This window comes from Brachyhypopomus gauderio, chromosome 14, assembly GCF_052324685.1.
Source record: "Brachyhypopomus gauderio isolate BG-103 chromosome 14, BGAUD_0.2, whole genome shotgun sequence".
NCBI lineage: Eukaryota > Metazoa > Chordata > Actinopteri > Gymnotiformes > Hypopomidae > Brachyhypopomus > Brachyhypopomus gauderio.
This window is the reverse complement of record NC_135224.1, coordinates 19,808,330-19,820,908: the sequence shown is the minus strand read 5'-3', so window position 1 is coordinate 19,820,908 and position 12,579 is coordinate 19,808,330. Positions and strand designations below refer to the sequence as shown.

The window sequence follows — 12,579 nt, the reverse complement described above, 5'->3', positions numbered from 1 at the left end:
ACTGAACAGATCCATTACCGCAAATATCTCTGGAGAGTTTAGCATAAATCACAAATTTCACAGTGTAACTACACCTTTATTTGAAGTGTAATATACACTGAGTGGAATCATGCACTGGTACTCTGTAATGTATTCACAGACTGCTGTAGGTCTAGAGTACCAAAGTGTTTTACATATTGTTAATAAGCTCCAGTATAATGAAGGGTGTAGCCATGCCGTGAGGGCAGTGGTACTTGGAGCAGCTAAAGCGGGTACCATCTCCAGACTTGGCGTGATCTCCAGGGAGCTGCTAAGGAATATGGGTTGTTCTGCATCAGCACAATGTCACGTAAACGTTAGGTCAATGGGGACCATGTTCTCAACAGAAGATGCTTTTACAGGAACTCTGTCCAGAATTATTCTGGCTGGGAAACCGTTTGCCCTTTTTTTGATAAAAGTGTCAGATGCGGGAGCTCAGGTGTGCTCTACTAACAGGTGTCCAGCACATATTTCAGCTCGTGTGCTTCAGTGCAGACGTTATGAGCTCCAGACGTAAAGGCTCCTGACAGCTTGTAAAGGTTTAACAAGTCCTTCTAAAGTGATGTAGCATCGTAACCATGACAGCCGGAGACACAATGACTATCTCAGACGCATGTTTTTACCCTCACACTCTCTCACACACACAATCTTTGATCTTTCCCTGCAGTAACGAAGCTGTGTAGAAACTCTTTAGCATCAGTTTTATTGATTGTATACAAAAAGTATGTTTGATATGACATAATGCATTCTATATATAAGATATAACATTTTTTGACATTCAATGTACAAAAAAACCCCAGATTGATCCAGTAAGTCTTTAAAAACCCACTCAAGGTCTGAAGACCAGAGACGGTTAGGAGTATCTTCTCAAGAGTTTCACGTGTGTCGTTGCGTACCAGACAACAGTGTCTTCATGTTTCTGTCCAACAGTCTCTTCCTGTCCCTCTCACCTTTCATCTCGCGTGTCCCCAGGAGCTGAGGGCGTTTCCCCAGGAGGGGTTCGTAAATAAGAAATAATAATAAACATTAAAACCTGCCCTCATCCTGCCTCCACCCTGCTTCCTGCCTCCACCCACTGACGGAAAAGCGCGGGGGGGGGGGGGGGGGTGGTTTGTGTGTATGCGGAGTCTAGCAGTGGTGCAGATCATGTGGTTAGTGATCAGTCGCCTGTCCATCCTCGCCTGGCAATGTGTGTGGGGGTGGAGCCAAAGACAGCAAAGCCAATATTTAAATATCAAATATCAATATTTCTGCAGTAAAGCAAATTTATTTTCGTAAATTCAATCTCATTTGGGAGGGTTTCAGCTTTCAAATTAGTCATTTCTAAAACCAATCGATGAATTTAAAGTCAGGTTATAAGCTTTTGTTTCCACAACATGGATAAGCGACAGAACTTATGTCAGGGACTGTATGTCTCTACATTATTCTGTGATCAAACTCTTTGATTATAGTCTGTACCGGGCCGTGTTGGTGAAGTGCTGTCAGACATTGATGTCCACTGGAAACTACCAAACGGTGTAATTTTGTTCTATGTTTGTGATGTACTAGACTGCACTACACAGCACTTGATCTGTATACAAACTGCCACATACGTCCACTACCCCTGCACCATTGGAGACTAGCAGGACAAGCTCTTCCTTGGACTGTACAGTTGTACCATACAGTGTCAAAGTTCTACTGAATTCAGATTACCAGCATGGCCACAGAGTCTGCTGCGTATAAAAGGACTATTCTAACAGACGTTTTTCAACCATAATATGCATTTTAAGGCCATTTTAGAAAAAAATAAAACCCCTCTGGAAAGTTGGGAGATCTCCATGGTCAGCGTTTTAGCCGCCTAATGAAGCTGGCCTGGTCCGTTCTCAAACAGAACCGAACAGAACCGCCCCAAACCAGCAACCTCAGCAAAGTTTCAGAAACAGGCCTGGTGAGGGACAAACAACAAGGTCAAAGGCCACAGCTAAGAGGGTCAGAAAGGTCACTCCTTTGAAAGGCTTTTCTGAAATGGCGGTCAGGATGTGAGCAGTGGTCTTTGCTGCCAAGCTGATATCACTGACTGGTATGAAGAAGATGAACATATATCAGCACAGGAGTGCCCCCTGGAGGAAAAGCCCCTAACTGGCCCTACCCGGTGTTCTTTCACAGGGAACAGTGAGTGAAGGAACTGAACACATAAAAATAACGCAAAATAACAGTGAAAACACCAACACACCGCAGCTGAGATCACCCTCCATCAGGAGTGTTTATGTCTCATAATCAGGAAGTATGAGAGTGTATGAGCCCCACCTCACACAGAGCAGCAGCGCCAGCGTCAGACAATAAAGGTCCGACACGGGCACTATCTCAACAAAGGGTCATCAGTTACGTCCGCAAAGCATGACGGCATCAAACCATGATCTCCGAGGCAGAGGTGAACAACTTAAAAACAAAAGATTTTAAAGGAGTCTTTAAAAATGTTCTCTTTTTCGTTTTTCCAAGTGATGAGGATGAACCGGTCACCGTGAACTTCCTCCAGACGTTCATGTCTCAAAGTGGGAGTGAGAAGCATCTGCTCCCCCCCCGAGGTTCCTCGACGAGGGACAGTGTGTGGGCTCTTGCTGGACACACCTGATCAAGGAGCAGTGTAGCCCCCAACCTCCAGACACTCGACACTACCACCAGTGCCTTGTTCACGCAAGTGTGTAATTCCCTGGATAAAGTCCCAGAGCAGGAAAAATAGAAATGATACAAAATAAGAAAAGGCCAGAAATCGAGATCAGATAGATCCAAGGGGTTCTTTGTGTCAGTTAAAGTGATCAGATCCAGCTCCACATATACAGGGAGAAACAGATCCCCTTTCTGTGGGTATAAACACATTCAGTTTTGCGATGTGCAGTATGTTCATATTGATTTACACCAAGTGAACAGGGCATTTTCTTCAAATGCGGTTCAGCCATAATCTTCTTAAAACAAGCAGGCCTCGTGTGTGTCCCGAAACAATCGTGTTTGTGCCCTCCGGTTTTGAACGGGACGTTGGACAATATGGGATCGGCCCCGTCACTACAGGCTGGAGCATTCTGAGGGGCAGAAGGTCCGATTCTCGTATCTGCAATGGAGAACTGGTCCAATTCTCGACGCGACGTATCTACAGTCGAGTCCGTATTCAGGGAATGTGGGTTTTATAATGAAAGACCCACGTTAGGCGCCTGAGAGCCTGATGTATTCCTGAGAACTAACCTGGTCAGTGCTGCAGTTAGAGGCAGAAAGCCCTGGGTGTGTGTGTGTGTGTGTGTGGGTGTGTGTGTGTGTGTGTGTGTGTGTGCATCAGCTCAGCCAGAGAGACCCAGCCATGGTCTACCCTCTGATGGGTCTAGGAGGGGGTTTGCCGATCTCCACGGAGATGTTGGTGTAAAGTGGGAAGGTTGTCACGGAGACCAGGCGGTAGGTGAGGGAGCTTATCCCATCCTTTCTCATCGTGTTCTTTGTGTTTTGGATTTTGTTGAACCTGCAGGAAGAGAAGCAGATGTTACTGGCTGTGGACACCTTATGTTTGAACCCAGTTAGGTTTGAACCCAGTTAGGTTTGAGTCCAGTCGCACCGGGTTCCTCTGGATCTGGGGAATCCCAAGGAACACAATCAAATTCCTTCTCAATAAACCCACTGGACAACCCAAAGGAGAGAAGCAGAACCACTTATTGTTGGCACTGCTCTGATAAAATTAATTCATGCCGAATACATAATGAGGACATAAGTACATGTGCTGTCATTTCCTTGTTTTCCCATCAACAGCCAGCAGAGGGCAGGATTGCCAAACCAATAAGAGAGCAGTCAAGTTCTTCCCCTCTGACCACCCTCCTGCAGCACAGACCCAGACTACTTTCAGTCTTCCTTTCCTCTAACTTCATGGTTGAATAAAGAAAACATCCCTTGAAACTGTTTTCATCTTCAAAAAGCAGCTTATTCAAGAGGTTTCTTATTATCTCAGATATTAAATATATTAAATCCCTCTCATGCTCTCCAGTGATGACGGGAAATGAGAGAAATCTCACAAAATAAAAATAAAATTAGAGACAGAGTGTGAACCTAACATGAGTGTGTGTGTGTGTGTGTGTGTGTGTGTTAGAAGTGTGTATTATGAAGGTACGAGTATCCATCACAGCTCAGTCTACGGTTTGTTTAGCTTACAATCCTCATCAGGACCAATAGGTCAATATTTCAAATCAAAATCAAATCAAATCAAATATATTTGTATAGCGCTTTTCACAACATATTTCACAACATATTTCATATTCATTTATACATGCTTGGTACAATAAAGATCATATATGCATATATTTATATATGCTTGATACTTCTGACATGTGGACAAGTTGTCTCAGGCCATTCTAGGCCTAATGTAACTGATTCTTTAGCATACAACACTGTACAATTACATAAATAATGCTGCTGAGAGCATATTGCTAATCCCTACTATCAAATCCCTGACACTCGATGTCAGCACCTTGACTAGTCACGCTAATCCAGCAGTTTGGAGGTTTTATTTGGATGTACCTTCATTCTGTCTTTTAACAAACTAGAAAAGTCACAAACATTTAAAAATAAATGTTGAGTGCTGTATAGGAATAAGAGGAGAGAAGAGGAGAAGAGGAGAAAAGAGGAGAGAATAGGTCTTAGTGTAGAGCCCTGAGTCACCCAGCTGCTGAGCTTGGAGTGTCCCACTCACATTCAAACACTAAAGACCATATGAGTTTAATCTTGGAGTGGAGGCAAACGCTTATAGATTTAAAGGTTTATAGAGTTAAAGGTTTATAGATTTTGGTTTGTGTACTGTGGTTTGGTCTTTTGTAGGTCTATCAAGACCATTGCACAGTAGTTTCCCTTATGAAATATTTGACTGATATAATTAGATGTAACAAATAGAAAACAACACTGTGTACACCTTCCTCTAGATACTCTGTGTAAGTCATAGTACATCCTATACTCTAGAATTTATACTTGAAATACTTGTTCATAGATACAAATACATATTCATACATATCAACCAAAATTGCAGCTTATTATTTGATGTTTCTAACTAGGGTTAGTTTATTGGTTTAGTTAGTGTAATTGTTAGATTAGTGGTTAGTGTAATTTCTTCAGCAAGGTTTCCTCTAACCTAGTAGTAGTACTAGTCTAACCAGTAGCAGACCACCAGACCTTAGACTCCATGCATGTCCATATGTCTCCATATGTCCCTGTCCCTTCTACCAGTGGCCACACCTTCTCCTGCAGGTGAGGCCTAATTTCACCTTTAATCACTGTGCCTGCACTAGTCGTGACCCTACTCTTGTGCTTCAAGTGTTACAAAATATGATAACATCTTGAAGACTTCCTCGCTCAGACAACCTGAACTCATGTAGATGCCACACACAGCACCAATAAAAGGGTTGTCCCCAAACTTTATGTGATTTATGTCCGCCGGTCAGTTTCTATATCATGGGTTAGCCACAACAGCCAATTAGAGCTGCTGAAGTGATTTATGCCTGCAGGCTGAATGACATTAACGTGTATGAGGGTGTTCCAATTGGGCCAGAGTGAATATATGAGAGCGATCCTATTTGCCTGGAGTGAATATAAGAGAATGCTCCTATTGGGCCAGAGTGAATACATGAGAGCGTTCCTATTGGCCCGGAGTGAATATACGAGAGCGTTGCTATTGGCCCGGAGTGAATAAACGAAAGCGATGCTATTGGGCCAGAGTGAATACATGAGAGTGTTCCTACTGGCCCGGCGTGAATACATGAGAGTGTTCCTATTGGCCCGCAGTGAATACATGAGTGTTCCTATTGACCTGGAGTGAATACATGAGTGTTTCTACTGGCCCGGAGTGAATACATGAGAGTGTTCCTACTGGCCCGGAGTGAATACATGAGAGTGTTCCTACTGGCCCGGAGTGAATACATGAGTGTTCCTATTGACCTGGAGTGAATATATGAGTGTTCCTATTGGCCCGGAGTGAATACATGAGTGTTCCTATTGGCCCGGAGTGAATACATGAGAGCGTTCCTATTGGGCAGGAATGAATATACAAGAGCGCTCCTATTTGCCTGCTGTGAATATATATGAGAGCGCTCCTATTGGCCTGCTGTAAATATACGAGAGCGCTCCTATTGGCCCGGAGTGAATACATGAAAGCGTTCCTCCTCCCTCCCTCTTTCCCCACTCCCTCCCTCTCTCCCCCCTCTCCCTCTCTCTCCAGACTATGTCTAAAGGACAAAGCACCAGTGTGCAGTTCCACAGTGGACAACAGAGCCCAGGACGTTTGATTAAGCCCACAGTCTCTACGAGAGGGTGAGTGGAGTGATAACCTGCTCTGTGTGATCTGCTCCACGCTGAAGTGACGGATGTTAGGACACTAGTACACATGGTTAAACCTGGTAAGACATTTCCTGTGAGTTTAGAAGCTGGACTTGCTTGTGTTTACTGAGGTAAATGTATTCTTAAAAAATAGAGCACTTTCTCCAGAATGAGCTCACAATTAACATGGGGAACAGCTACAGTTGTTAAACCCCTACACCAACAGCACGACACACACACGCGCACACACACACACACACACACACACACACACACACACACACACACACACACACACACACACACACACACACACACACACACACACACACACACACACACACACACACACACACACAAACAGATAAACTTAGAAAGCCAGAAATACATAAACAGTAAAAACATGAGGAGCTACTCAGACATAATTTCAAGGCCCTTCAACCTTCTTAAACTAAGAAGTCTTTTATCCAAGACTAAACCTCTTATCATGCAAAATAAGACATCTTCAAATAATCCTTAAGTATGCCAATGAAGGCCGTAGATTGTAAAATTATGGGTAGCTTGGATCATCTTGTGCAAGAAGCTCTGTGTGTGTCTCTCTCTCTCTGTCTCTCTCTTTCTGTCTCTCTCTCTCCTCTTTAAGATGCTAATGGTCATATATGAATGGGAAGTTAAAGTGTCCAGCTGCCTGCACTGAAACGGCCTTTATCCAGTCTAAGCTAAGACGGAGGGAGACAGGGAGAGACAGACAGAGAGATGAAGACATGGAGGGGGAGACAGGGAGAGAGACACAGAGAAAGAGAGAGAGACAGGCAAATTGAAAGAGAGGAAGAGAAGGAGGGGGGTGTGGAGAGGCAGAGAGAGAGAAGGAGGGGGGTGTGGATAGAGGGAGAGAAGGAGGGGGGTGTGGAGAGAGGGAGAGAAGGAGGGGGGTGTGGATAGAGGGAGAGAAGGAGGGGGGTGTGGAGAGAGGGAGAGAAGGAGGGGGGGTGTGGAGAGAGGGAGAGAAGGAGGGGGGTGTGGAGAGAGGGAGAGAAGGAGGGGGGTGTGGAGAGAGGGAGAGAAGGAGGGGGGTGTGGAGAGAGGGAGAGAAGGAGGGGGGTGTGGAGAGAGGGAGAGAAGGAGGGGGGTGTGGAGAGAGGGAGAGAAGGAGGGGGGTGTGGATAGAGGGAGAGAGCGAGAGATCCGTTACAGTCTCACACAGGGCTGTAATAGAGCTTGGGTGGCCAGCTCCTCTCTGCCTGCTACACTGAATCTTCATCTGTGTCATATGCGCTGCTAGTTTCTACACTGAACCAGCGCCGTCCAACAGACCACACGGAGCACCGAAGGAGATCAGGGACTCGGAGTGAAGATCTTCCACCAGCTCGCCTCCCCGCAGGAGGAGAAGCTGTATGAGGCACAGGTGGAGTTCCTACACACAGCTGAGGAGAAACCAACATACATGGAGGAGAAGCTTAACGTGGCACCGTCAGCACACACATCACTGATGAATGAGAGCTGCACACCACACTGTATATCATACTGTAGTCTGAACACTGTACTGGGCTATTATACTGGGCTGTTATACTGGTTCATTATACTGGGCTATTATACTGGACGTGTCTCTCCCCCCCCACAGTACAGGAGTGTCTCTCCCTCCCCCCTACAGTACAGGAGTGTCTCTCCCTCCCCCCCTACAGTACAGGAGTGTCTCTCTCTCTCCCCCCTACAGTACAGGAGTGTCTCTCTCTCTCTCCCCCCTACAGTACAGGAGTCTCTCCCCCCCCCCCCTACAGTACAGGAGTCTCCCCCCCCCCCCCCTACAGTACAGGAGTCTCTCCCCCCCCCCCTACAGTACAGGAGTGTCTCTCCCTCTCCCCCCCCCCCCAACAGTACAGGAGTGTCTCTCTCTCTCTCTCCCCCCTACAGTACAGGAGTGTCTCTCCCTCCCCCCCTACAGTACAGGAGTGTCTCTCCCTCCCCCCCTACAGTACAGGAGTGTCTCTCCCTCCCCCTACAGTACAGGAGTGTCTCTCCCTCCCCCTATAGTACAGGAGTGTCTCTCCCTCCCCCCCTACAGTACAGGAGTGTCTCTCTCTCCCCCCCACAGTACAGGAGTGTCTCTCCCTCCCCCCCTACAGTACAGGAGTGTCTCTCCCTCCCCCCCCTACAGTACAGGAGTGTCTCTCCCTCCCCCCCTACAGTACAGGAGTGTCTCTCCCTCCCCCTATAGTACAGGAGTGTCTCTCCCTCCCCCTATAGTACAGGAGTGTCTCTCCCTCCCCCCTACAGTTCCCCTCTGAACAACATTGCTGGATCTGTCCACCAGGGTGCGATGTTGCAGATGGAACAACATGTCAGGATTTTATGCAGTGTGGCCCAATGTGTCCCTGTACATCTGGACAGTGTTAACCGGTGACAAAGCAGACACCCGGTGTGCAGTCTCTCTCCAGCAGAGGACAGTCTACCCTGTTACATGTATCATGGCCAGCAGAGACAGCTCTCATTATTCCCACTACCTGAGTCATTGAGGACGAGAGAGAGAGAGAGAGAGAGAGAGAGAGAGAGAGAGAGAGAGAGAGAGAGAGAGAGAGCGCTTCACCAGATCTAATCTCAGCAGTGAATGGCTGTGAGTGTAGACCTCGTCTATTACTTAATGGCCTTTCTACAGTTTGTCCTCCAGAGCTCACCTAGAGACCCAACTACCCCAATGAAGAGTGAGGTGACCTCTGACCTGTCCTCGTCTGCGGCTACGACTGCGCCTGTAAGCCATCCAGCATCACCACACAGACTCAGACTACTGGGAGGAGTGATCGAAAATCCAGTCCGGCTCGCATCAGACTGCATGCCATCAAATCCAAATCAAATCAAATTTTATTTATATAGCGCTTTTTACAACAGTTGTTGTCACAAAGTAGCTTTACAAGTGTCCGAGTCCAAGCCCCCGGTGCTCGGACTCCCCAGCAGGACCAGCAATACGGCCAAACTGGGCTGCAGTCTCACGGCTCCACCTTGGCAGTTGTGTGCAGGGCTCACGGTGGAGGAGGCGCCTCCAGAATCCCAGCAGGCACCTGGTGAGACGGCAGCGGAGGAAGCCACACCTCCCACTCCCGGCTGCGGAGGAAGCCACACCTCCCCCTCACCACAGTGACAGACGGCGGCAGGCTATCCGCCAGCGTTCAGACATGGCAAATGTCTGAGAAATGCGATTTGTAAATAAATTACTTCATCATGTCAGTTCCCGTGCCGTACCGAAACCCCATGAAATGGGAAGTGGCACCTCCGTAAAGAGGTTTGTAGGAGGGGCCCGTGCTGGGGGAGGGTGTGGCTAGCGTTCAGGGGTGTGGTTAGTCTGGGGGGGGGCGGAGCTCACCTCTGGGGATTGGGCTCGTTGTGCTTGTCTCGCTCATGCTTGATCATCCGGTAGCGGCCGATCCTGACGTCAGGACGGGACACCTTCATCCCATTCAGGGTAATCCTTTAGAAGAAAGAGAGATGAGGGAGAGAGGGAGGGAGAGAGAGGGGGAGAGAGAGGGGGAGAGAGGGAGAGAGAGAGAGAGGGAGAGAGAGGGGGAGAGAGAGGAAGACAGAGAGGAGAGAGGTAGAGAGACAGGTAGACAGAGAGAGAGGGGGGGAGAGATAGAGAAAGAGAGAAGGACGAGAGAGGGGAAGATGAAAGAGAGAGGGACAAAGAGAGAAAGGGATAGATGAAGACGGAAAGAAATTTAGACAAAATGCATGAGAAAGAAAGAAATTCGAATCAGGGAAAGATTACAGAGGTTACATCATCGCTGTGAGAATGAGACCAATAACTACACTGGCTAATTTGACAACAATCAAATTACAGCTATTTTGATCTTGATGTTTAATTTATTCTGTGTTACAGATATACCCAAACTCTAACCCTAATCTCTAACCCTAATCCCTAACCCTAATCTCTAACACTGACCCTTTTAGAAATGCTTCTACATAACATTTTATCAAAACATTTTTTTATAACAAGAGCATGGTGGAGGTGAAGGAGCATGGTGGAGGTGGAGGTGAAGGTGGAGGTGAAGGAGCATGGTGGAGGTGAAGAGGCATGGTGGAGGTGAAGAGGCATGGTGGAGGTGAAGAGGCATGGTGGAGGTGAAGGGGCATGGTGGAGGTGAAGAGGCATGGTGGAGGTGAAGAGGCATGGTGGAGGTGAAGGGGTATGGTGGAGGTGAAGGAGCATGGTGGAGGTGAAGGAGCATGGTGGATGTGAAGAGGCATGGTGGAGGTGAAGAGGCATGGTGGAGGTGAAGGGGCATGGTGGAGGTGAAGAGGCATGGTGGAGGTGAAGAGGCATGGTGGAGGTGAAGGGGTATGGTGGAGGTGAAGGGGCATGGTGGAGGTGAAGGAGCATGGTGGAGGTGAAGGAGCATGGTGGAGGTGAAGATGCATGGTGGAGGTGAAGAGGCATGGTGGAGGTGAAGAGGCATGGTGGAGGTGAAGGGGTATGGTGGAGGTGAAGGGGCATGGTGGAGGTGAAGAGGCATGGTGGAGGTGAAGGAGCGGGGTGTAGGTGAAGGGGCATGGTGGAGGTGAAGGAGCATGGTGGAGGTGAAGATGCATGGTGGAGGTGAAGGAGCATGGTGGAGGTGAAGGAGCATGGTGGAGGTGAAGATGCATGGTGGAGGTGAAGAGGCATGGTGGAGGTGAAGGGGTATGGTGGAGGTGAAGGGGCATGGTGGAGGTGAAGAGGCATGGTGGAGGTGAAGGAGCGGGGTGTAGGTGAAGGGGCATGGTGGAGGTGAAGAGGCATGGTGGAGGTGAAGAGACATGGTGGAGGTGAAGAGGCATGGTGGAGGTGAAGAGGCATGGTGGAGGTGAAGGAGCATGGTGGAGGTGAAGGAGCATGGTGGAGGTGAAGGGGCATGGTGGAGGTGAAGGAGCATGGTGGAGGTGAAGGAGCATGGTGGAGGTGAAGGGGCATGGTGGAGGTGAAGATGCATGGTGGAGGTGAAGAGGCATGGTGGAGGTGAAGAGGCATGGTGGAGGTGAAGGAGCATGGTGGAGGTGAAGGTGGAGGTGAAGAGGCATGGTGGAGGTGAAGAGACATGGTGGAGGTGAAGAGGCATGGTGGAGGTGAAGAGGCATGGTGGAGGTGAAGAGGCATGGTGGAGGTGAAGGAGCATGGTGGAGGTGAAGGGGCATGGTGGAGGTGAAGGAGCATGGTGGAGGTGAAGAGACATGGTGGAGGTGAAGAGGCATGGTGGAGGTGAAGGAGCATGGTGGAGGTGAAGAGGCATGGTGGAGGTGAAGATGCATGGTGGAGGTGAAGAGGCATGGTGGAGGTGAAGAGGCATGGTGGAGGTGGAGGTGAAGGTGGAGGTGAAGAGGCATGGTGGAGGTGAAGGAGCATGGTGGAGGTGAAGGAGCATGGTGGAGGTGAAGGAGCATGGTGGAGGTGAAGGAGCATGGTGGAGGTGAAGAGGCATGGTGGAGGTGAAGGGGTATGGTGGAGGTGAAGAGGCATGGTGGAGGTGAAGAGGCATGGTGGAGGTGAAGGGGTATGGTGGAGGTGAAGAGGCATGGTGGAGGTGAAGAGGCATGGTGGAGGTGAAGGGGTATGGTGGAGGTGAAGAGGCATGGTGGAGGTGAAGAGGCATGGTGGAGGTGAAGAGGCATGGTGGAGGTGAAGGGGTATGGTGGAGGTGAAGAGGCATGGTGGAGGTGAAGAGGCATGGTGGAGGTGAAGGGGTATGGTGGAGGTGAAGAGGCATGGTGGAGGTGAAGGAGCATGGTGGAGGTGAAGAGGCATGGTGGAGGTGAAGAGGCATGGTGGAGGTGAAGGAGCGGGGTGTAGGTGAAGGGGCATGGTGGAGGTGAAGAGGCATGGTGGAGGTGAAGGGGCATGGTGGAGGTGAAGGAGCATGGTGGAGGTGAAGAGGCATGGTGGAGGTGAAGGAGCGGGGTGTAGGTGAAGGGGCATGGTGGAGGTGAAGAGGCATGGTGGAGGTGAAGGGGCATGGTGGAGGTGAAGAGGCATGGTGGAGGTGAAGGGGCATGGTGGAGGTGAAGAGGCATGGTGGAGGTGAAGGAGCGGGGTGTAGGTGAAGGGGCATGGTGGAGGTGAAGAGGCATGGTGGAGGTGAAGGAGCGGGGTGTAGGTGAAGGGGCATGGTGGAGGTGAAGGAGCATGGTGGAGGTGAAGAGGCATGGTGGAGGTGAAGAGGCATGGTGGAGGTGAAGGTGGAGGTGAAGAGGCATGGTGGAGGTGGAGGTGAAGGTGGAGGTGAA

The 12,579-nt window shown here is 49.1% G+C and overlaps 1 protein-coding gene across 1 annotated transcript in view; it reads right to left on the bottom strand.

Annotated features, from left to right (window-relative positions):
• Window positions 1-702: 702 nt before the first annotated feature.
• b4galt2 (UDP-Gal:betaGlcNAc beta 1,4- galactosyltransferase, polypeptide 2) overlaps window positions 703-12,579 on the bottom strand; it is an 87,968-nt gene continuing 76,091 nt past the window's right edge. The window contains exons 6-7 of the mRNA XM_076973575.1: window positions 9,689-9,793; window positions 703-3,502 (exon numbers count right to left, since the gene is read on the bottom strand). Coding sequence (XP_076829690.1) covers window positions 3,352-3,502; window positions 9,689-9,793 — 256 coding nt within the window. The 3' untranslated portion in view covers window positions 703-3,351. The remainder of the gene's footprint in view (window positions 3,503-9,688; window positions 9,794-12,579) is intronic.